General features: G+C 39.4%; 3 protein-coding genes across 5 annotated transcripts in view; all 3 read left to right on the forward strand.

The window, feature by feature from the left end:
• Positions 1-110: 110 nt before the first annotated feature.
• On the forward strand, positions 111-10531 carry LOC117806852 (ras-related protein Rab-15-like). Its single transcript, XM_034675938.1, has 7 exons — positions 111-345; positions 6371-6431; positions 6530-6590; positions 6678-6755; positions 6922-7011; positions 9076-9141; positions 9249-10531. The coding sequence occupies exons 1-7, from the start codon at positions 222-224 to the stop codon at positions 9405-9407; spliced, it is 639 nt and encodes a 212-aa protein (XP_034531829.1). The 5' UTR covers positions 111-221; the 3' UTR covers positions 9408-10531.
• Positions 10532-10637: 106 nt separating this feature from the next.
• gpx2 (glutathione peroxidase 2) lies at positions 10638-12273 on the forward strand. The gene is made up of 2 exons (XM_034675939.1): positions 10638-10954; positions 11542-12273. Exons 1-2 carry the CDS (start codon positions 10733-10735, stop codon positions 11893-11895), a joined length of 576 nt encoding a protein of 191 aa, XP_034531830.1. The 5' UTR covers positions 10638-10732; the 3' UTR covers positions 11896-12273.
• Positions 12274-16052: 3779 nt separating this feature from the next.
• The window catches only part of LOC117806180 (signal-induced proliferation-associated 1-like protein 1), a 48213-nt gene continuing 38303 nt past the window's right edge, over positions 16053-25962 (forward strand). The window contains exon 1 of one of the 3 annotated variants that reach the window (XM_034674935.1): positions 16053-16390. The gene's annotated coding sequence lies outside the window, so the exon portion shown is untranslated. The remainder of the gene's footprint in view (positions 16391-25962) is intronic. The other 2 variants (XM_034674934.1, XM_034674936.1) reach the window with 2 other exon arrangements.

Here is a 25962-nt window from a genome sequence, read left to right on the forward strand (position 1 = left end):
AATTAACTATATTATTTCTATTCTATTCATATAAAAAGTATACTTTCGTTGTAAATATTAAAGCTGCTCAGAGTTTTAGTTGTTTTACAAGTTTTCCTTTGTCGAAGCAGAAGTTTCCGAGGGACCCTGAAGGCAGCTCACAGCCACAGTGCGCTTGAGAACATCACCGAGCTCAGCTACATGGTAGAGTCATGCTTCTCTCTATATTGTAGCTTTGTGTCATGGCTAAACAGTACGACGTTTTGGTCAGGCTGCTCATGCTGGGGGACTCGGGGGTCGGGAAGACTTGCATGTTGCGCAGGTTCACGGAAAGTGAATTTAACCCTACACATATCTCAACAATCGGTAAGTCATTCAACATCTTTTCATTGACATTTCAAATCAGTCATCATATGTCTCGTGCCAGCCTCTTGATAAGCATTTATACAGCGCAAATGTCGAGGGATCAACTTTTTACAGAAGCATTTGCTGTGTTTTCATTTGTTCAAAGAGTGGAAGTAGGCCTATTGAGCTAGAAGGATTAGTGCAAAGTGCCTCAGGCCATAACAGCTCTGAAAGTAACTGAAAAAGCTGTTAGTTCTGCAAATAGAGGCAAAGCACAAAAGATTACCTTCAAACGGAGATATGTCTCTAAACTTTAAAATGTAAGAGGTGTGAAAGAGCAGGTTTGGGAAATATGTCACCAAACAAATGTCAAGTATTTCCTTCTCACATACCAGCTCTCTTCTCCTTCATAGTGCTTATGCTTCTTTTTCTTTGTATTAAAAGTGTAACTTGTGGAGTGATCAGCTGGTTAATGCTCCATATATCCATTCTGCCTCTTGACCTGACTTTGAGATACACTAATGACTTGGAGGAAAGTTGTGAGGCTCATCAAAAACAAAAGAATGAACTTTTTGTTCACTTAAACAGAGGGAAAAGTCTTCACATACTTTCATGCTATGCCACATAGTTTGTTGTCACTGTTGAAGAAAGCACCGGAGCTTAAAAGAGAGCTTTATTCAGGGCAGAAGGTTTTTCAGGTGAAGCTGCATTGTGGGAAAAGCTTTTTGGGATTAATCAGAGTTATTTGACCCAGTGCACAGTACATACATTTTCATTCCTACTATGATTGTTAGAATGTTACGCTGCCTCAATCACTGCTCCAGGTGTGCATGAATTTCTTACAGAATGAGGATGCATTCTTTTTCCATCTCTGTACAAGATGCCACAGTCTCAAGTGATGAGGAAACTCAGCAGCACTGAATGAGGAAAATCTGCAAAAACATGACTGGAGTGCGACTTTGGCACATTTTTCTGACTCACTTGAAGCCCTGGACTCAAATCAAACTCATTTAGATGTTCAAGTTGAGTGGATCTGAAAAATGAGTTGACTAATTGATCAGTGGATTGAACGTTTTCCCGATTATCCACTCACTGTCACACTGTCACGGCTTACTTGGATACTTTAAAGGAGCAGAGCCTTTTTTTAATGCTATCAACATGTGTGCAAACAACATTTTAAAAGCTTGAAGTAGATAACTCATGATGAAATGTATAACCATGTCCTCTGGTGTAATATATTTAAGGATAAACAACTTTTTCATTATAGTAAAAGAACACCAGAATTACCCTTTAAAGCAGGGGTGTCCAAACTTTTTTCAAAGAGGGACACATATGATGTTGTCAGAATACCTCAGGGCCAGTGGCTCCTACTGAGACTTTGGAATCCTAAAAGTTATATATGAATATATTTAATAACAATTATTTTAAATGTTTTCTCAATCAAACAGTAACTAGGAAGTACCATGTAAAGATTAGCAAACTTTATCTTCTTCTGGGGGAAAATGTTTTTCATCAGGGTCAGGCAATGTGGGAAAAAATATTGTCTCATTATTTCTCTATGGCAGGATCACGATCTGGATTTCATCACACTTCTTTTTAATGTTGTTTCCAAGACTGTTCTGACCAGCAGACAACATATTTAGAACAAAGTCATTACTTTCCTGAGTTCTGAACATTTTTTATGCACCTAATTTTACCTTTTCTGCACAATTTCATAATTTTGATCTTGTCTTGTGTCCTCTTTTGTGTCTTCTGAACTTTTAGTGTTCATCAAGAACATTTCCACATCATGATGAAAACATTAATTTGAAAACCTGACAGCTTTAAGAGTTCTTGTGTTTCTTCTTTATTGCCGTCTTGAAGAATTCCCAGAGCTTTGGCTTTAGAGAGGTAGTCCATGTGAAGCTTTTTGAGATAATTCTGGACTGACTTTAGTTTTGTTTGTGCGCTTGAAAGAAACTGCAAATGTCCAGATGATTCAAAAGGTGATTAATTTCTGTGCTATAAATAACACAATTTAGGATGGAAGCTTGGGGGCCATAAATAAATGGACCTTGGGCCGCAATTGGCCCCCGGGCCGTACTTTGGACACCCCTGCTTTAAAGCATCTGATGTTTACAGTAGAGAGCATGAAGAATAGGATATAATGTCTCACGGTCACACTGTCATGACTTGTTTTGGCACTTAAATGGAACAGAGCCATTGTTAATGTTATTTGTACATGTGCTTTTCTTCTGGTCACCAGTTTTTTCATACTACTCAATATATAAAAAATAAAAAAAAGACATCTTACATTTTTTTGAAGTAAAAATAATTCAGGGTAATTAACTTTGATAAAACTAAAATAATATTGCTTATAATAATACAGCATATACCATGATAAATAGAGATGAATGTCTCACGGTCACACATTTGCAGCTTATTAAGACACTTGAATGGAACAGAGCCAGTGTTAATGTTATTTGTGAATGTGTTTTTCCCTCTGCGAAAATAATCTGTATATCAGTCTGTGCTGAGCATATTAACCCACAGATGTTACGGTGTGATACACTTCAGGATGACTGACTTCAAAGAATAGAATACTACTGTATAAACACTATGTCCACCCGTTGTGTATACTGTAGCATGTAGCCTGAAGGATCAGAAAATAATGAGTCACTGTCACACTGTTCGCTCCCTGGGAAACTTCAATGGACTACAGCCATTGTTAATGTTATTAGCACGTGTGAAAAAATACAACACTGAGGGAAATATGCATGAGATCAATCTTTGTTATATAATCAGTATATTTCACATATCTGTTCGAAGTATTATAATCAAGGTTGAATAACTTTACAACAGTAAATGTTTCACACATCTGATGAACATCTCGTAGCATGACAAAAGGAAATGAACGTCTCACAGTCACATGGTTTGGTTCATGTTAGGACAGCTGAAAAAACACAGAGATTGATGATGTGGTTCAATCATGCATCCTGTCACTGTGACAGTTTAAAACCTCTGGGAAAATACTCTGTAGATTGATCATTATTGAAATTGTATACCATCTGTTGTTAACTATTACATATTCAGAATGAATAACTTTTAGAAGACTATAACATTTAAAGCATCTGATGTTTCCAGGACAGAGCCTCAAGAATAGATGTTTGAATGTCTTACTGTTGCACTGTCATGCTTGTACAGTTGATGGGACTGGAACAGAACCATTGTTTATGTGCCTTTTCTATTTTGCCATTTTAATACCTCCCTTAAAATCAAATGTAGTTTACTCATTATTCAAAATAACATGAAATGATGTAATGCATTGAAGGAATAATCTTAAAATGATTGAGCTCCAAAGAATAACATCTGTTTATAGCTTAAAGATTTGAAGGCATGTGTCACTGTCACACAGTGAGACAATATAATGAATTAGAGCCATTACTAAAGTAATTAGCACATATGCTTCCTATCCTAATGCCATCAATGTTTTAAAATGTCTTTAGATATAAGCAGCAGATTTATCAACTATTATTTGAAACTATGTATTTTAATTTAAATATTTTTCTGGACTTTATTTGTGTTTTTCTCAAATTCATAGTTGGTATTATAGTCAGTTGAGTGATCGTGGCAGAATTGAACCCCCACCCCTATCAGGATATAAAGTCGGGTTCACGATATATCACTGGAATAAAAAACAACAGTACAATCCTATCACAACCCCAGAAGAGAAAAGGAAAAATGCATAGCTGACCAAAACCTCAACTAGGAATAAGTAGTTCATTAATCTACATACATCTATACGGATACATACATGGACATACAGTTGTGCTCATAAGTTTACATACCCTGGCAGAATTTGTGATTTTTTTTGGCCATTTTTCAGAGAATATGAATGATGAGAGAAAAACTTTTTTTTCACTCATGGTTAGTGGTTGCGTGAAGCAAAGTTTTTATCAAACAACTGTGTTTACTTTTTTAATATCATAAAGACAACAGAAACTACCCAAGAAACCATAAAGTCTGCCAGGGTATGTAAACTTATGAGCACAACTGTACACGTCAAAATATACATCAATAATACTAAATTGATTAAATACAATTGAAAGAGGTCGCTATACTCAAACTTTTGCAGTGTCAACATAATATCACGTAAAGATGAATGAAATGTTATAGAACGCAATCTTGTACTGTTAGTAATGCAATACACAGCTTTAAGGTAGCGTTAAGCTTTGGACATGTCAAAGAAATAGTGACCAAGTCTTGTTGTATTTCTCAACTGACCCGTGTAATAAGTACTATAAATATAGTATATGTATATGTAAAATATATGTAAATATTTTCAATAGAATGTTTGATAAAATTGATTTTAAGCAAGCAAAAACGTTGCTTAAAGGAGAGTGACTTAAAGGAAGGAAACACTTAAAAGTTACAGAGTAACTCAGTGTTATCAGCACATGTGCTTGGTCCATTATGATCATTCAAAGCTGTGAAACTCATCAGTAGTTAAATCAATATTGTAAAATAATAAACCACACTTTGTAGAGTTAAATATCGTCACTGTCAGGCAGAAACCTCATATCTCCAAAACCACTTCTTTCCAGAAAGTAAGGCAAGGCAAGGCAGCTTTATTTGTATAGCGCATTTCATACACGAGGGCAACTCAATGTGCTTTACATTAAAACATTAAAATCATTGGAGACATTCAGACAGGCATAAAAGAACATAATTAAAATAACAAATATAATAAAACAGAAAAGAAAAGGAAAATTTGAAATATATTAAAAATTACATTAAAATTTTAATTTAAAGTGGGTTAAAATAATCTAAGATAGGAAGGCAGAGGCAAATAAAAAAGTCTTAGTCTTTGATTTAAAAGAGGTGAGAGTTGGAGCAGACCTACAGCTTTCAGGGAGTGTGTTCCAGATATGTGGTGCATAATGACTAAACGCTGCTTCACCATGTTTAGTTCTGACTCTAGGGACTGAAAGCAGACCAGTACCTGATGACCTCAGAGGTCGAGGTGGTTCATAAAGTAGCAGCAGATCAGCAATGTATTTTGGGCCTAAACCATTCAGTGCTTTATAAACCATCAGCAGGATTTTAAAGTCTATTCTCTGACAGACAGGAAGCCAGTGTAGGGATCTAAGAACTGGAGTGATGTGGTCTACTTTTTTGGTCCTTGTTAGGACTCGAGCAGCAGCATTCTGTATGAGCTGCAGCCGTCTGATGGACTTTTTAGGGAGTCCTGTAAAGACCCCGTTACAGTAGTCTAGCCTGCTAAAGATAAATGCATGGACCAGTTTTTCTGCATCCTGCTGAGACAGAAGTCCTTTAATCCTTGATATATTCTTAAGGTGATAGTAGGCTGACTTTGTAATTGTCTTAATGTGGCTGCTGAAATTAAGGTCTGAGTCTATGACTACACCAAGGTTTCTGGCTTGGTTTGAACATTTCATCAAGTAAAACAAAAACATCCCTATGTTATTCACCAAACAAAACGCTGCACAAGATTTAACCACAAGTGTTTTCAAGTGTGCATAATACAACGATAAAATACGGAGAGACAAGGTTTCTGCCCGACATCGATGATGTGTAAAAAAGTAGAGTACATGAAGACTTTTCTCAAGCATAACAAAAAGCAGTCTACTGTCTATTGCATGAAAAACTGAATGTTTTGGTTGAAGGTGATTCACAGTATGTAATGTTTGGAACTAATGATAGCCAAATGATACATTACTGTTATTGACAGCCTTGTTAGATATATTTTCTTGGAAACTACCAGGTAAAAACACTACTTTACTTAGTTTACATCATGACACTCTTTGATTCTAAGTCCACACTTTATAGTGATTGAGATAGCATTCATGAAGGATAATAGCGTCTGAGCAACACTTATCAAGTGCCAAGCACACAAAAGCCTATTAAAAAGCACCAAAAAGCATTATTATATTGAGTATCAAAGCTGCTCCAGTTGTTCCAGTCTGACTGTTAGTTTTATCTGAAGTGTGGTAACCTTGATTCTTTTTGTAAAAGATCTCATTTTCTTCCTCTTTGTTTTGTGAAGGAGTTGACTTCAAGATGAAAACACTTGAAATAGATGGCGTCAAGGTGCGAGTACAGATATGGTAAGTGAAGCGATGTATGTTTAATTTGATGCATTCACACTTCGATTACGTGTAAACAGCTGATGGATCTTTTTCTGCTGATGTGTTTTTCCATGCAGGGACACAGCTGGTCAGGAGCGGTATAAGACCATTACCAAACAGTACTACAGGAGAGCACAGGTGAACCATCAGAGGAATGAAGTTACTTTAATCAGTCGTTATAACATTCATTCTTTAATCCTAATCTTTTTGTGAATTGTTGTCCAGGGCATCGTTTTCGTCTACGACATCACTAACAGGCTGTCCTTTCAGCACCTGGCGATGTGGGCCACTGATGTGGATGAAGTAAGACAATAAGCTCTTGTTTCGCTGCTTTGCACTTGTTGTCCTTCAAAGTAACGCTGTTTGTTTAACCTCTAAGCCTCACTGAGTCTTATGGTTTGGTTTGAGTGACACGATGGTAAAGTCTCTCTTTCTTGTCCTCTTCGTTTTTCTGTTGTTGTTTTCGCAGTTTGCCCCAGATAAGGTGCAGAGGATTTTAGTTGGAAACAAGTCCGATGATGAGCCCAGCAGGGAGGTGACAAGGGACCAAGGAAGCAAGGTTTGTTTGAACCTTATTTTCAAGGTTTTAGAGTTTTTTTTCTCTTTTTTAAAATTTAATGATTCTGAATGCTACTTACCAGGATAAGCTCAAAAGCTAATCCTAAATACTAAGTAGATGTTTCTTTAGGATACACAGCTTACAGATGCACAGTTATCTTATTTAGTTTGCCTTTCATTTTACCATCATCAACCTTTATTTAAGCCAAGAAAATCATTGGGGTTTCCATTTGGTTCTGAAGTGCTCTTTTGATGCACCATCTATGAGTAGTTTTTTTATTTTCACATAGAACCGAAAGCTTTTGGTGATTAAAAACTGCACTGATTCATGAATTCATACATTTTGGGATAAGGCATATACACATTATTTAAATGCCAATTAACCAAAGTTTGCCCAGCACATTAACTAATTTGAACATTACACAAAAAGGCTGATTTTTTTTAGCAGGAACTACGCGACATTCATCACTTTTCATAAGGAGTATACCTCCTGTCAGTGATAAGAGATTTTGTTTTATCATTGAGACTTCTGGTTTAATCACAAAGAAAGCAATAACCTCACCAGGGCTGAAGAAACAAGCCCCCAGCACAATCCAATGGAAAGACAGGTACAGAAAGTGTTTGTCATGGAGAAAATCACAGCAAATCTACAGCTGAAAAAGATTCAGATTTCCCTTTATTATACCGCCACAAGGCAAAACTTGTTATGCAGCAGAGGCACACTGAATGACAAAATACACAAAGGCAACATTAACAATGAAATCAAATCCAATTTAAATCAGATGTAAAACATGTATAAAATGTCTAAAACATGGGGCGCTTGAGGACTATAGCCTCTTAGTGCCCCACGCATAGAGGCTATAGTCTTTGTCACTGAGGTCTGAGGTTGCCGGTTCGACTCCCGGCCGGTCGACCACTCACTGCATGTCTCCCCCCACTCTCTACTCCCCACATTTCCTGTCTCTCTTCAGCTGTCCTGTCAATAAAGGCAAAAAAAAGACCCCAAAAACATACATCTAAAATGTAGAAAACATTATAAAAAGACAATAACAACAAAATCATTACCACAAGCAGTAAAACAGAGCTTATACCGAGCTCATACAAATTGACATTGAAATTACTACTGAATGAAAATGCTAAAAGATGGGTTCTAAGTGAGACAGGCAATGTCTGAGCTCTTGTCACAACTTTTTTAAAACAAAGTTATTTTAGAGTTTTTATCCTAATTTTAGTCTGAATGTACCAAATTCTTCAATGGAAAGTAGGCAAAGTATGTATGCAGGAATCATTGAGTCAGCAGTGGTATTAAAGGGATAGTGCGTTTTTTTCAGGGTGTTTCCCTCACAGACGAGGGAGCATGTATGTAGTTGTTTCCATGAATAGTGCGTACAAACTTTTTTTTAAAGAGCTCACTGGTGGCAAAATTCAGTCCTAAAAAACCTAAAAATTGAGCGTACACATACACTGACATTGGTGTTTGACTTTGAGTTCCTTAGAATGTGCGAAGTTACATGGTATATCTGACCCCATATGCAGTGGTTGATAGTTCTAGTTTCCCGGCTAGTTTCTAAACTGAGGGGCTGAGCTGACCAGCACCCCTTGTGGATAGTACATTGACTGTTGACAAATACCTCATACAACCCTGCTTCAAAAGTAAACAAACTATCCTTTAAGACAATGTGAATGATTCGACAAGATCCTAGATGAGCTTAATGAAAAAGTACATTTTGGAACTATTTCAATAGAAGATATAAAATAGCTAACACTTTTTAGTGTATATGCATCTCCTATACATCATAATGTTCTTTATATGTTGGTTGAATTTGAAACCTTTTTAAAAAAATCAAAAACCAAAGTGATAGTTGAGCCAATAACCACCAGCCTTTCTAAATGTTCTTATTGCTGATGATGCCAGTCATCTACTATCACTGATCAGTGTTCACATGGGACGGAATGTGGTTCTGCAGACAAGCAGACTACTACTGTGTTTGTTGATGAAAACTGAATAACCATTTGAAATGCTTTTGCTGTTCTATTTTTAACCATGTCCCAATGGGTCTTGCAGTTGGCAGAAACCTATGGGATGGACTTCTTTGAGACCAGTGCCTCCACCAGCACTAACATCTCTGAGGTAGGACACCCTGTGCGTCACAAAATAAACTGTAAAACATGTCAGGGAACTCCCTGCTGCCCTTTAATTTATGATCTGTTTGTTATTCCTCTTCCTCCTTCCTTCAGTCCTTCACACGAGCGACAGAACTGGTGCTGCAGGCTCACATGAGAGACGTGGACGACCTGCTGGGATCTCTTGATGACTACCTGGAGAAGGCTGCTCTGGAGACAGAGAAAGGCAATCAAGATACTGATGAAAACACCCGAAAGCCCTGCGCCTGTTGAAAAGAGAGACATCCCGGTGCCACGGCTGATGCTAAAGCCAATATTTTCCCCACCGTGACTTGACTCATTCTTGTCTACCTTCCTCATACCTCATGACCTGTTGGCTGAGAAGGTGCTCGAATGGTTTCACTTTACAAAGTCAATACAGTGACATGCTGATAAATACTGTTACCATAAGCGACCAGCAGAGGGCAGTTTTTTGCTTGTTGAATTAACCATGCTGAGTCTTCACCATCAGTTTACCGTTTTCCACAGCGTCTGCTATTTTGTTGCATTTTAGAACTAAGAAAAAAGTCTTAACATATATAGATTGATTTAAAATGTACAGACCCATATGAGAAGCTGCTTATGGGGGCTGCAAACAGAAACATGCTTAAACACGGTAGCCTGAGGATGGTGTTGAATTATTCACACCTCGAAACTCAAACCAAGCAGGGGTGGATTCATTTACACAACGGACTTACTTCCTCAGGAGAGACAGTGTCGTGCCTTGTCAGTTGACCTTTCTGAATGGAGTACATATTTATTTTCCAGCCTGAATGTATATGTACAGTTTTTTTTATGTGTGACTGCCATTGCCTCCTGTATGTTATGCACTTAAGCAATGTGACAGCAGTTTAGCATAGTGTTTTTGGGTCTGTTGAGGTGCCATACAAAATATAGTTTTAATCTAATTATTGAAACCTAAAGATGTTCCAATCAAGCCATGAATGAGTGAATAAATTAAATGTGTTGTATTTGAAAGTAGTTTATTGGAAGTCTGAGCCTTGCTGAGTCACTAAATTTGGATCGAGAGTGAAGTGAGGTCCTAAGAGAGCTCAAACAATTGGTTCATTCATTTTTTATCACCTGCTTTGAAAGACAGGTGATCACATGTTTAACCTTCAATGAATGGAGACATTGGATACACAGATACCATACAATGACAAACATACAATTATGAACAATGTTTCCTAAATAACTATGCTTTTGATAGGGAAATTCATGCTGGGATAATAACCAGATTTTAGTTGATTTTCAGGTATTGACATTATTTCGGCTGATAAACATTTCAAATTTAAACACTTCTCAAAGTTTCACAAGAATAGAACAACGCACCTTGATGCAAATAATGCAAAAACCACTTCATGTACTTGTGGTGTCACCAATCTACCTAAAGTCTGTAAAGGGGTATCATATGTCGGGTGTAGATCAGTTTCTTGCAAAGCAATTTGACACCCCTGAAAGGCGGCTTTCTACCCCGAGTGAGTCACATGACCGAGCCGCTGGATACAGTCACACGTTGAGATCCTGTCTGCTTTCAGTAAGGAAGCACCGGAGACAAGATGACGTTCATCGCCAAGACCTTTTACGACCTGAGGGCCACCACGGTGGAGGGAGACTCGGTTGATTTTAACGTGTTTAGGGGCCGTGTTATCTTGATCGAGAATGTGGCCTCGCTCTGAGGCACCACCACCCGGGACTACAGTGAGCTCAGCCTGCTTCAGAGCAAGTACCCTCATCGACTGGTGGTCCTGGGTTTTCCCTGTAACCAGTTTGGATATCAGGTTAGTTGTGCAGAATAGATTCCATATGAAGACCCCATAAAATCAGGTTTGATATAAAAACTCATAGTATCACTTTATATGCTGATGATGTTTCATCAAACATGTAGGATCTGCTATTTCATTTTAGTTTAGAGTACTTGGACCCAACTAAACTTTCTTCTGGATGAAAAATATGTTTATCTGAAGCTGCACATGACTCCCAATAAATATCCAAGACTATACCAATGCATTATTTGATGCGTATTAAACAGGATCTTTAGCTTTTACTCTTTATCCTGGCCTCTGAAAAAGAACCTTCTCCTATATTTACTTCTCCATTGAGAGCCCCTCTCATTACACTTATCTTAAAGTAATTGAAAAAGCAGCTTGATTGCATTGTGTGTCAGCTATAACTTGTATTTAAGCTGTGATGTGGCGATTAGATTTAAATGATCTGCCCGACACTCTTATAGAGGGTGGTGCTTTTTGCTGCATTGTAATCAGTATAATTATTGGTTTTACGGTAATAAGAAGCAGACTGTGAGTTTTGAAGGCATACTTCTGTGGAGTACAGAACAAAATGTGAATGAATGCTTTTGTTTTTGAAGGAGAACTGCTCCAATGGTGAGATCCTGAATTCCCTGCAGCATGTGCGTCCAGGCAGCGGCTATCAGCCCAACTTCACCATCTTTGAAAAGTGTGATGTCAACGGCACAAACACACACCCAGTGTTTGCCTATCTCAAAGACAAGCTCCCCTACCCCGACGATGACCCAAACTCCCTCATGCAGGACCCCAAGTTCCTGGTTTGGAGTCCCATCTGCCGCACTGATGTCTCATGGAACTTTGAGAAATTCCTCATCGGACCAGAGGGAGAGCCTTTTAAAAGATACAGCAAAAAGTTCCCCACAATTGACATCGAGCCTGACATTCAGAGACTGCTGAGATTAACAAAAACCTAAGAATCATCTCCATGTCTTAACAAGTCCTTATCCATCATACTTAAAGCTGATATGCTATCCTCCACACTTTTAAGCCTTATTTAATGAAGGTGATATTCTAAAAAGCTGAGGGAATATTATCTGAGGCCTTATAAGTGCTTAAGAGTAGTGGAAGAATGAATTCAATGTATTTGAAAGGAATTATACAAAGTAATTAAAAGATTAATTGTGGGGATACGTCATAGGAATTGCCACTTTCATTTACATGTCTTTTTCTCTCCTACTCTATCCTGGCCAGCAGATGGTGCTGCTGACTTGATTAAACAAACAGAAAACTTTCATCATGATTTTATGAATTAACATTCCGCACACACACTCTCACATAATGTTTGCTCTTGAATAAAGGCCTGAAAATCTTTATTCTCTCTCAATGTTTTTCTCTGATTGAACCATAAGCAGCTTGAAAGATTTACGCCTCTTATGCCAGGTTGAAAAAAATAAATGTTTTCCTGTTCTGGCGAGATCTGTGTGGGCATACTAATGCAGCTTGAAATACATTTGGAAGGATGTAAAATTATGATGCATGTTATCATAGCACACTGAAATACTGACTTAAATAACTCATAAGCCATTCCTCTGTGTTATGCATCCTTTAGCCTGCTGATTCACTGTTTCTATGTTGATTTTTTCCCTACATTTCCACGTGACATTTGCTGATACCAGTCGCCCAATAAAACTGCAGGATTGCTTTATTGCCACAGGGACACCTGAGGACGTGCTCTAAATCATGTTTACAGGTAAATATTGACCTTACTGCTTTTAATGAGCTCTTATCCACTTTTCATTTCCTGTGCACAGTTTGCAGTGTTTGCAAGGTCTTGCAGATTAGCAGCAGATTTTCTGCACATCCGCTCCCATTCACAGCCTCAGCTGATGATGTCAGAGCCACAGGGTACACAGACTAGGCAGTGCCCTAATTTGTTTGACAGGTTGCTGCAGGGACAACAGTGAAACACCCTGCCACCTGCCACTGTGTTATTCTGTTTGTAGATAACCTGACTCAGCATCTTTGCATATTATATTTGTTTGTTTGTGTTTTTATGACACATAAGGATGTGTGGGTAATATATATCTCCATGAGGACTACTGGACTGTGGTTGACAGTCAGGTAAGTAATGTTTTCTTTTTAGTAGTAGCAAACATTGGTGGTGGAATACCAGGGCATAATACTGAAAGGCTCTTAAACCTCTTAAACAAAGTCAAACCGGACTGAGACAGAAAAGCTTGATATTTTTCACCTCATCACTAAGAATACTCTTCTTTGTTGTTGCTCTAACTGGGTTTTCCCCTGAAAGTCACTGTAGTGCAAATGTGGGGTGGCTTTGTTGAAGGTCTCACCATGCTTTAAAAAGAGACTTAAGACTTTTCTTTTCCGTAGGGCATTATCCTAGTTTTTACATGATCTCCCTTGCTACTTTTATCTATTATACTTAGCTGCACTGTTTTTAAGAAATGGGCTGCTTTGTAATTTGTATTCTTAAATTTGTTCTTAAAGTCTGTTTTTTTTTTTTTTTTACCTTTGCTGTTTTAATTGATGTGTCCTGTTGCACTTTGGGATTTGCTCAGAATGTAAAGTGCATTATAGATCAAATGTATTATTATTATTATTATTATTATTATTATTATTATTATTATTATTATTATTATTATTATTATTATTATTATTATGCCAGGCCTGGTTGTGTGCTCCATTTTTTCCTGACAAATTTTACAGCTGGTTGGAGAAAAAAATAGGAGAACATTAAAATGACTTCACTTTTTTAATGTAAACGAAATCAAATCTTTGAGAAAGCTGGAAATAAATGGGGTCAGTGGTTCATCTCCAGTATGGACAGCAGAAAAGAGGAACTAGGAAAAGAGGTAGTATCACTACAATGAAAATAAAGGCTTCTGAAATCTGAATTCTAAGGATAGAATCTCTCAAGGATATTCAACAAGGTAACAAAACATTCAACAAGCTAACAAAACATTAATTTGACTTGATTTGTTGGCATGTATAAAAAGCATATAGCCATGCCTCTATCTGTGACATTTTGTAAGTTCACTTGGAGACATAATTCTAGATTGCTATGATTTTTCTCTGAATATTTCCATCTTTAACAGTAGGTCAAAGTTTGCTAGTTTCCCCTAATCAGTGGTAAAATGGAACTCATGAACTCTTGTTTGAATTTGATTTTTATTAAAAATAATAATTATTATTGGAGTTCAATTTTTAACACTTTATCTGAGGTAACTGGGACATTTTTACAACCTCATGCTGTGACGGCCTTGTTTGGCATCTCTCTGGTGCCCTTACCTAAACCGCAATCAGATATAAATGCCTTTGTTACTTTATTGGCTTGATGCCTCATTCTAATGAGGTGGAAATCAGCAACACCCCCTTCCCACACCCTCTGGGTAAAAGAGATTTTTAATAACTTAGAACTTGAAAGAATTCGATATACATTAAAAGGATCCTCTTGTAAATTCAGAGGGGTGTGGGGCCCCTTCCTTGTTTATGCAGAAAAGATCATTTTCCCACTTGATCCTGAATACGATCCTGCTCTGTTCTGCTGTTGGTCTCTGTTTGTCAATTAAGTCTTGTAATTATTCTATCAATGTATGTACTTCTTTAGTATATATATATGTAATGAACGTAAGATGTAATGAATATATATGTAATGTATATAATATGGAATGAATATATATGTAATTTATGTGTATGAATTTTATGTGCTTTGGCAACAACATATCTTTGTTCATGCCAATAAAGAAAATTGAATTGAATTGAAAATTGTATATCTTCTTTTGTCTAAAAAACTAGGCTGAATAAATAAAACCAAGTTGAAAATTTGGGAGCACATGTAAACATTGTAAAAATTAGGCAAGGCAAGGCAAGGCAAGGCAAGGCAAGGCAGGTTTATTTGTATAGCGCATTTCATACACAAGGGCAACTCAATGTGCTTTACATTAAAACATTAAAAGCATTGGAAACAATCAGACAGGCATAAAAGAACACAATTAAAATGACAAAAATAATAAAACAGAAAAGAAAAGGAAAATTAGAAATATATTACCTCAGAGGTCGAGGTGGTTCATAAAGTAGTAGCAGATCAGCAATGTATTTTGGGCCTAAACCATTCAGTGCTTTATAAACCATCAGCAGGATTTTAAAGTCTATTCTCTGACAGACAGGAAGCCAGTGTAGAGATCTAAGAACTGGAGTGATGTGGTCTACTTTTTTGGTCCTTGTTAGGACTCGAGCAGCAGCCGTCTGATGGACTTTTTAGGGAGTCCTGTAAAGACCCCGTTACAGTAGTCTAGTCTGCTAAAGATAAATGCATGGACCAGTTTTTCTGCATCCTGCTGAGACATAATTCCTTTAATTCTTGATATATTTTTAAGTTGATAGTAGGCTGACTTTGTAATTGTCTTGTCTTGAAATTAAGGTCTGAGTCTACACCAAGGTTTCTGGCTTGGTTTGAACATTTCATCTGTGCAGAAAAAAATAAAAAAAATATTAAAAAGGTAGGCAATAGGGCCACTGAAAAAAAAAAATTAAGGGCAATTTTTTTTTGTAATTATTATTCTGAGAAAAAGGTCAGAATTCTGAGATTAAAGTCAGACTTTAATCTCAGAATTCTGACTTTAATATCAGAATTCAGGGGCGCTGGTGGCCTAGCGGTCTAAGCGCCCCACATACAGAGGCTACAGTCCTCGTCGCAGGGGTTGCCGGTTCAATTCCTGGCTGGTCGACCATCTCCTGCATGTCTTCCCCCACTCTCTACTCCCCATATTTCCTGTCTCTCTTCAGCTGTCCTATCAAATAAACGCAAAAAAGGCCAAAAATATAACTTAAAAAAAAAAAGAATTCTGACTTTAATTTCAGAATAATAAATAAAAATAATAATAATTTGACCTTAATTTTTTTTTTTTTTTTTTTCAGTGGCCCTAATCCTCTTCCGTACATGTGTGATAGAAACCACAGAAAAAAGTGTAAAATGAGAGGTTTATGAGACTTATATTTACATCCATCGTTTACAGACTATGTTTTCAATAGAGAGTGAAACCTCTTCGTTTCCGCTCCTTGTCGTCTACCCACTACAGGTGAGCACTGTTGCCACGGTAACGTTTGCTTTCCCCACGTTTTCCCTTCTCTCGCGAGACTCCAGGGGCAGAGGGAAAGAGAGGGAGAGAGAGAGGGAGAGAGAGAGAGAGAGAGAGAGAGGGAGAGAGGGAGAGAGAGAGAGAGAGGGAGAGAGAGAGAGAGAGAGAGAGAGAGAGAGAGAGAGAGAGAGAGAGACAGGGGGACAGAGCGAGAGAGGGGAGTCTGCCTGAATGATCTCATCCCTCCAGCAGCTGCATAGCGCAGCCAGGCAAACACGTAACTTTCTATAACTTCAAGTTTTCTTTCGGAGGAGGACACCGGAGCGTCCCTCGGGTTGAACCGGAGCAGCAGACACGTTTCCCCGGGAAGGTAAGGAGAACGCGCTGCGCAGTTTGTGTGTCGGAGTTAGCTACTGGACCTGAGTTGAAACAAAAGGAGGAAAACCCGCTTGGTGTTGTGTGACATCTAAAAGCTTTGTGGGAGAAAGGCGGAAAGGTGAGTGGGAAACGTAGTGCTCGGTGTGTGTGGGGTGTAGCTCGTGGTAAAAGGTGTACACACAACATCTGTCGGATATCTGTGGACAAAGCTTATCATTGTGCTGGGTGAAGGTGCTGTGTGGAGCCACTACGCAATCAATGCCACTGGTTTTTTTTTTTACTTAATGGGATTAACGAAAAAAGGCTTTTTCCCGACATTCAATGGGGCTGTCAAAATGTATGTAACCGCTGCGTCGTTGTTGCTATATGTCAAGGGCATTGTTCCCAGCACTGGTTTAGGAAAACGACTCACAGGTGGTATCATAACCACAATATCAGGACATGTAACTTCATATGTGTGAATGTCACCTTGTGTAATCGCCGAAAAATCTGTTTATTTTTGAGTTGACTTTGGTATAGCTTGAGCAAGAGGACAGGTGATTTCCTCGTGCCACATCTGCCTGGCCCTGTGAGCTCTGATTTGTCCACAGCATTGCCTGTTCATCTTCTTGAACACCAACCAGATTGTATGTTGAATGTAAAGTGCATCCTAATCAACATGCCTTTTAAAAAGGATTCTATCCAACAATATGTCTAGTGATTGAGCCAATAGTATTCAGTCATCTTACACCCAATCAGATCTTTATTTGCTCATGTATTAGGCTATTAGAGATAGTTTTGTCATATGGATCACAGCAGTCCTGGCAGCATGATTACAGTGGCCCTGAAGTGCAAATCAGAAAACACTACAGCAAATCAGAAAACACTGCGGCAATTGAAGAAAACACTACGGCAATTCAAGAAAACACTACAGCAAATCAGAAAACACTACAGCAAATCAGAAAGGACTACGGCAATTCAAGAAAAGACTACAGCAAATCAGAAAACACTACAGCAAATCAGAAAACACTACAGCAAATCAGAAAGGACTACGGCAATTCAAGAAAAGACTACAGCAAATCAGAAAACACTACAGCAAATCAGAAAACACTACAGCAAATCAGAAAACACTACAGCAAATCAAAAAACACTACGGCAATTCAAGAAAACACTACAGCAAATCAGAAAACACTACAGCAAATCAGAAAACACTACAGCAAATCAGAAAACACTACAGCAAATCATGAAACACTACAGCAAATCAGAAAACACTACAGCAAATCATGAAACAATGGCAAATCAGAAAACACTACAGCAAACCATGAAACAACGGCAAATCAGAAAACACTACAGCAAATCAGAAAACACTACGGCAAATCAGAAAACACTACAGCAAATCAGAAAACACTACAGCAAATCAGAAAACACTACAGCAAATCAGAAAACACTACAGCAAATCAGAAAACACTACGGCAATTCAAGAAAACACTACAGCAAATCAGAAAACACTACAGCAAATCAGAAAACACTACAGCAAATCAGAAAACACTACAGCAAATCAGAAAACACTACAGCAAATCAGAAAACACTACAGCAAATCAGAAAACACTACGGCATTAAGCAAACCGAAGAAGTAGTTATCCTCGGGGGATTTGCCGTTGTGTTTTCTTATTTGCCGTTGTGATTTGCACTTCAGGGCCACCGTACAGATTGTATGTTGAATGTAAAGTGCATCCTAATCAATAAGCCATTTAAAATGTATTCTGTCCAACAATATGTCTAGTCAATGAGCCAATAGTATTCAGTCATCTTACACCCAATCAGATCTTTATTTGCTCATGTATTAGGCTCTTAGAGATAGTTTTGTCATCTGGATCACACCAGTCCTGGCAGCATGATGGAATACAATCTGGCAAAGCAGGGACACAATGCAAACAGGGATTTGTTTGGACAGTCAGGAACAACCAGGACACCATGCCAACCTGTTCAAAGTTCAAAAATATGGAGGATTGCGTCCTATACTGGCATATTTGCATGATATCAACTGTAACAAGCCCGGGCTCCCTTAAATCACAGCAGCCTGCTCTTGTAGCAGTGCTTATTGGATGCCCTGGCAGGAGTCAGGTGAATTAAAAGGAAGCTTTGGAGTTTGGCTTTGGGCAGAGTTCAAGGATTTTTAGCATTCTTGATAGGCTTAGCTGACCTGGCATGACTGATCATAGAGCCGCACTGCCATTTTTTTAAAAAACTAGTGAGTCTAATCTCAGCTTTGTCGCTAAATCGACGCTATTACTCAAACTGGAATGCATCTTGTTTTCTGTGATTGGATTTATTCTAGAGAATTAATCTAATGCAAATGCAGCAGGTTTATATAACAATTGGGGAAGGCATCCATTCTCTGTTATAATCTGCCACAATCAGCCAAGAAGTCTGTGTTTTTGTGCCACTGAGAAAAACACCTTTCAGATTCAAGACGTCTCATTAACGAAGACTGTTTTAAAGCCATAGTGACACCAATATGGCTGACAGAATAAAGCCCAAATATGTGTTTTGTATTCTGCATTGCATGCAACTTAAATTAGTTTCTTTTTAAAAAACAAACAAACATTGCTTCTCTCATTTCCCATCATCCCAAACATCCCCCCCCCCCTGCCTCATTACCAAAGGACAGTGTTTCTATTTCCACCTCTTTGCATCATCGTACACGACAATAACAATTGTTTCTGTAGTCACTTTGTCGTGGACTCATTTTAAGGTGCCTACACGCTCACACAGGGTCGCTTCCTGTTGCTAAGTTGAGCCTGTGTTGCTATTGTTTCTTGTGGGTTGGCTCATAGGGAATAGTTTGAGCAAAGATAAAAGACAACTACAACAACAACAAGAGGAGCATTGTGCTGCTTTATAATTTGCCACGCTGGAATGTGTCATCTGTAATTATGCTAAGTGGCTATCATTAATTTTCCAGATTAACAGTTAACACGTCCAGAGCACAGCATGGCTTGTTTTGAATCGTTCTGGCTTTAGTGTCTTTAGTAAGTTATGACCAAAGGGCAACCTTGTGTGTAAAAATGAAGTGTCCAAATGAGGTCTTATATAAAGATGCCCATTTTAACAGCAGAATCAAACATGTTTACAACCTGGCACAAAAATGGGATGGCCTCCATAGCTCATTTCTTTATTTTTCAGGGTGAATGTTTGTGATTAACTTTTCTAGTTTGATTATGTTAGGCTAAGATTTAGGGTAAATTAGGGGCACAGCTAATGTTGACTGACAGATGGGGGCATTGGGGCCAGCAACCAAGATCCAACACTTTGCTTGTTTTCTACATTGGCTTAAAGTAAGTTTGAGTCAGCATTTCCAATATGGCGACTGGCATCATTGGGTTCCACAACAACTCATTGGTAACCATATGGGGGCGTCTGTGGATTTGACCACAGACGTGTGGACAAAATACTACTATGGCTATTTACTATAGTATATAATGGTCTGTCTGACCACTCAAAGCGCTTTTACACTATTTATCACATTCCCCCATTCACACCATAGACTGTATAAATGATGGCTGTAGTATCCGTGACGTTACCCATCTGTTACTGAGCGCTGTTTTGAAGCCAATCGTTGGCGGGAGCCATATTGGTAACACTGAACTCAACCAGGCATAGTGTGACGTAGAGAGGGGGAGTTTGAGCCCCCTAGCCAACAGCTATGTGTTCCCTCCTGTCAGTCAAGTCAGTCATGTCCTTATTTGGGAAAAACTCATAATCTTAATATCTTCTAAACCGTTGTGTTAGAAAATAATTCACCCCCGTACAGTGTGTGCCGATAGCGAGATTAGCTACGTAGAGCCAAGCCGTTTTTTGAACCAGGCTGTAAACATGTTTATTAATGCTGCAAATATTGTCTTTTTTTAATTGGTGTCTATGTGGTTTCCGCTGTTTCTGCAGCCAGCCTCAAGCGGATTCTCGATGAATTGCAGTTTATAACACTTCTGCATGGGCTTCATGGTTTGAGACCAGAGGTTGCCGCTTGATTCACACCCATTCACTCTCTGATGTCACTCCCTTGGACAGCTGTGGCTCAGTTGTAGAGTTTGTCATCACTCAGTCACAAGGTTGGAGGTTTGATCCCTTCTCCTGCAGTCATAGTCAGAGATGTGTAGATGGTAACCAAGCAGCAACCTCCGGTCTCAAAATATGAAGCTCATGTGGAAGTGTTATAAACTGCAGTTCATTGGGCGTCCGCTTGAGGCTGGCTACAGAAACACTGGAAAACCACATACACACCAATTAAAAAAAGACGACCTTTGCAGCATTAATAAACATGTTTACAGCCTGGTTCAAAAACAGGTTTGGTCTGAAGAGCTAATTTCTCTATCGGCACTGTAGGGGGGTGAAGTTCAGAAGATATTAAGATTACAAGTTTTGCCCTTTTAAGGATATGACTGACGTGACTGACAGGCGGGAACACTAGCTGTTGGCTAGGAGGCTCAAAGCCCGCCTCTTTACCTCACACTAGCTCGACAGCAGTTAGATTGAGTTCAGCATTTAAAATATGGCTGCTGCCGACAATTGGCTTCAAAACAGCGCTTCAGAAACAGATGAGTGACGTCACGGATACTACGTCCTTTATTTTGCATTGTTACGTATCGTACCATATCAAATTGTATCGTATCAAACTTCCCACTCCACTTTTCACAGTGCTGTTCTTTTTCTTTGGCGCTCTCGTAGCTTTAGAGTTAAATAATTTCCTAAACTACCTCATCCTAATTTGTTTTTAAACATGCAGCTTCTCCTGACACTGTACTTTTAAAACTGTGCCTCTTCCACACGCAACTTTGTATCCCTTGTGACTGACTAGAGGACAAACTAAACAAACCTTCAGTATAGTGTCCCTGGATGATCTGGTGCACAAACATGACCAATGTCAGCAACAAGGCCAGGTTCTCCATGCTTCTACTACAGACATGAAATGAGTCATATGTGCATGAGGTTTGACACATAAAATAAGAGGAAGCTTTAAGATGAGTTTTGAAATGAGTGATGCGTCTGAGCGGTATTAGTCAGCTTATCGTAACAAGTCAAATGACTTGATGATGATATGCCTGCCGGGGTTTTTTCTTCCGTGCGACTGTCTTTTTTCGCCGGTGACTGACAGAGTCGATGAGTTTGACTGTAATGAAGTGTGAATACCGGGTCCGTGCTTCCTGCTCGCTAAACTGTTGGAATGCTCTTTCTTTGTGTGGGTCGAACGAGCCGCCGTACACCATCCAATGGGTGAAGGCAGAGGGCTCGGAAGCTATAATGCTGGTGATGTAATCCCCTTTCAGTGCACTGTCACAAAGTAAATGCCTGCAGACAAAGGAAAATTCCCCTCCTCTTCACCCCACCTGCCACAAAGTTTGGGGAATTCTGACCCTGGAATCATGACCCTGTAATTATCCATGAGAGAGATTCTTTACGGTTTATTAAAACTGAGGGAGTTTCGAACGGGCACAGGTGCAAAGTGCTGCTTTTGTCCTGAATCTGGACTTACCTGGTGGACAATTTTAGAGGTTACACACGCTCAAGAGCTGAAGAAACATCTCTGCGACAGGTTTCTGTTATCCTGCGTCCAACTTTTGAACTCCTAACCGAAACCCACAGTCATGCAGAGATCAGACACTGTGAAATTCCCCTTCTTGCTCCAATCAAACCTCATACAAGCCCTGGAATAGTACGACACGGCGCAGAGGTTGTAGGATGATGAAGTCAAATGAAAACACTTTGACAAACAATCCACTTCAGTCAGAAAAAAAAAACTTTCCGTAATGAAATGTGGGATTGTGCTGATGATGTGTTGCTGCAGGCTATCTCTGCGCTGCCACACGCTCGTGACGTGCTGGGTATTGTCTCGACATGTCTGCCACTTGCTACACTGTCTCTCTGTTCGGCCTGCTTACTCTCCCTGGAGCGGATTACAGAACTCTCTGCTTGGGGAAGAATCAAAACATCAAGTGGAGCTGCAGGCCCCCGTGCCCCATGCCGAGCTAATGTGGGCAGCGGTGGAAAATAATTCCACATACAAAAAAAAACACACACATAGAGGTTTTTGCTGTTGTCCCTCCTGTGGACAGAAATCTGAGAAGCAGGCAGGAATGCGTGAGGGCTTGGTCATGGCTGAGCTCAAAACAGATCTTGATGCATAGACAGGTCTGTTCAGCCAGTCCTCATTCCTGCTCGTGCTTACAACTGTTTTTGTTACTTTCAGGGGCCTGTTTTGTTTTGTTTTTTTACGTGTGATGTGTAAAACTGGAATGCAGGCAAAACAAAAAACAGTGCAAGGTTTTCTCTCCTGCACATTCTTCAAAATACTGAAAGCATTCTCGCTGTAGTCGGTGTTGCGCTTCGTTTCCTGTACTGAAAGTCAAAAAAATTCCTTCCTTACACTGCTCCTAAATTCCACATCCTTTGCTTTGGGACCAGGGAATCCATTTCCATCCTGCCAGTTCCTGCTTCGCTCTGGGTAAAGCTAAGGGGGGAAGAAAGAGTCCACTGTGAAATAAAGGCTTCCTTTGCAAGATTCAGATGACTTTTTTAAACACATAGAAGATTGAAGTCTTTGTAGGAAGTGTTCCCCTCTCTCTATTCATGAAGAATGACCGTCAAGTTCTTTCATATTGCCTCAGCTTCAGAAATAACTTCACATTGATATATGAAAACAGTTCGTCTGTACAGTAAGTGTACTTTGATGAATTAGGCCATAGTGCTTTTTCCCATGTTGCTCCAGGTGCTAGGGGCAGATAGGGCTGACTAATAACAAACATGGCTGCTTTCCCAGCCTTTCCTCTCTTGCTGCCTGTTTCCTGTATGTTTCATTGATGTGCTCCTGGATACTCCGTCTACAGCGCTAATACAAGAGACGCACATTTGAAACTAAAAGCTGTTATAGATACGATTACAACTCGTCTCATCACTATCATCACTCTCTCTTTTTCTCCTCTATCCGTCTTTCCAACCCCAACTTGGTCGAGACAGATGGCTGTCTAACATGATTCTGGTTCTGCTCAAGTTTCTGCCCATTAAAAGGAAGTTTTTCCTTGTCATTGTAACTAGCTAAATGCTTATTGTGGATTAAGATGAGATAAGACGTCTTACCCTGTCTTGTTGTTGGGTCTCTGTTAATAATGTAACATAGAGTACGGTCTAGACCTGCTCTGTTTGTAAAAGCGTCTTGTGCTAACGTTTGTTGTGATTTAGCGATATACAGATAAAGATTGATTGATTGATACGATGGATACAAGCTTGTGTAGACATACCGGGATGGGCAGCAATATTGTGGTCACCAAGCTCATAGGATTGGGTGGCCCAAGTAGAGGCCAAAAACTAAAGCTGAACTATGAACATAGAAAAGGCATTTTAGTGTAATTAAAGACAGAAACACATTTATAATATTCTTTATTAATCAGACCTTTTCAACTGAGAACTCAAGGTCTGAGTTTTCTTTTTAAAACTTACTTTTGTGAGATGTAAGCAATTATTAGAGTGCACATGTGATTAATGTCTACAGTCAGTCAGTGTGGTCAGCTGTTCAGGGGATGTTGCATAAAATAACTATTTTAAAAGCCCAAATGCTAACCATAGCCTGGAGACCTGTGGCCACAGAGTAACTTTTTTGCGGCCACAGGTCTCAAGGCTATGGTTAATGTGTTCTTACCAAGCATGCCGGACACGGCCCTGGTGGTGAGGCTTTCAGCAGTGTGTCTGCCCTCTGGTGGCTGGCTGCAGTATAGGTCAAAAAATCCGCCCCCCCCCCATTCATTTGAATGGGGGAGCAGTCAAACTTTTAAAAATAAATACACGTCGTACGAATGTTTCTCATGTCCGTATGCTGTGGTGATATGTAGTTATTATTTGACTGTTTTGTGTCTAAGTCCTCTACAACGAGAAGAGGCGGAGCAACGCTGTCCATTTTTATTTACAGTCTATGGTTCTTACTTACCTGGGACTTCCACCAGATCCATGTCTGGTCCGTCTCAGTCAACAACCACCGGTTGCGTTTTCAGAACGCACCACGAAGCAGGACCGCTGGACAGCTGGAGTCATGTGACTGAGGTTTTCCTGCTGTATTAATTCTGCATTAATGAATATCAGACGCCACTCTTCATCTTCATGGTCCTCTGAAAACCTCTGACCTGTTGGAGGCCTGGCTCCACTCATCACGACAGTTTTTTGTCATAGTTAAGTGAAAAACACTCAGCAAACACTTGAAAATTAACCAGATATTTTTGTTTTGGTGCCTGACTTCCTGTCCCGCTCGATCTAAATCTGTTAAAATGTATGTGTTGTGCTCCGGCGTCTGACATAAATAGAAGTCTTGTGTACGCAGTCGGAATGCAACGCAGCGGATCCAGTGGAAGTTAACACATTAACTATAGAAACCTATCAGATCCAGTGCCATGACGGGTCAGAGACAGACCGGACGCAGATCCGTTTGAATTTGACCGTTAGAAGCTGTTGCTTCATAGCAGTGGTTCCCAAAGTGGGGGTCAGGATCCCTTGGGGGGTCTTTAGACACAGATCGGAGGGTCCCAAGATGCCTTCCAAAATAACCACTAAAATATAGAATGCTCTAAAATAGCATTTTTAATCCAGTAGTGTAAAGATATCTACAAACGTGCAGCTACACTTGAGATAAAACCACGTAAAGAAAAAAACTCATCAATTTTCTTTTTTACCTTGATGCCACATGACCCCTGAGGAAGTGCTGCGGCTTGTAGCCTTTTTTAAATGACAAAGAAATATGTAGGTTTTTGGATTAACCTGCTAGTTCTTGAATGCAGCTGTGAGCAACATTTAATCACCTCGAGCAACGGGGTCTCCAGTCTGTGGTACTGTTAGTTTTCGGGGGCGCAGACTTAAATAGTTTGGGAATCCTACTTTATAGTATTTATATGAGGCGTCATATTTTGACGAAACTTAATGCTTCTCCTGACAGTGCACGTTGCAAATGTTTCTGTAAATCACTCTATAGAGCTAGCCCCTCTATAATGGCTTCATTTATCATAACTGTCAGTGCTTATGTCGGTGAGGGAGTGTTGCTCTGCTTCTGTTTACATGGTGCTTATACTTGACTTGAATGCTGATTAGAGCCAGGTCACGTGTGGCTGTTTGCTAACAGAAAGCCTGCACCTGTGCACATCTTAGATCACTGGGTGTTAGCCCCCCTGCCTGATTTTAACAAACCCTAGAAACCTGAATCAGGTGTAGAGACACTCGACACACGTCAGGCAAACAAGATGCAAATGAAAGCCTCACAGAGAGCTCCAGAAACGTGCATGTGTTCCTCCTCTGTGACTCGTGGGGATGCTGCGTCCTGATTATTGCCAGCCTGGGGGACAAAGCTAATGAAGAGTTGGGGGTGTTAATTGCTGTCGGCTTCACTCTGTATTTAAGAATCAAGACGAAAACAGAAAAAAAAAATCATCAGGATAGCTGTCTGATGTTGTCTGATTAATAAAGCTCATGCTAATTTTCTCTCATTTTGCTGTCATGTGTTTTTAAAATCAGCTATGCTTGATAAAAAAAACATAGAATACAGCACGGCAC

This window comes from Notolabrus celidotus, chromosome 22, assembly GCF_009762535.1.
Source record: "Notolabrus celidotus isolate fNotCel1 chromosome 22, fNotCel1.pri, whole genome shotgun sequence".
Lineage (NCBI taxonomy): Eukaryota > Metazoa > Chordata > Actinopteri > Labriformes > Labridae > Notolabrus > Notolabrus celidotus.

Bases quoted from the DNA above. Each gene is read 5' to 3' on its own strand.
- LOC117806852 (XM_034675938.1), top strand. From the start codon at position 222: ATGGCTAAACAGTACGACGTTTTGGTCAGGCTGCTCATGCTGGGGGAC. The intron at 346-6,370 runs GTAAGTCATTCA...TGTTTTGTGAAG, and splicing joins TACACATATCTCAACAATCG to GAGTTGACTTCAAGATGAAA. The intron at 9,142-9,248 runs GTAGGACACCCT...TCCTTCCTTCAG, and splicing joins CCAGCACTAACATCTCTGAG to TCCTTCACACGAGCGACAGA.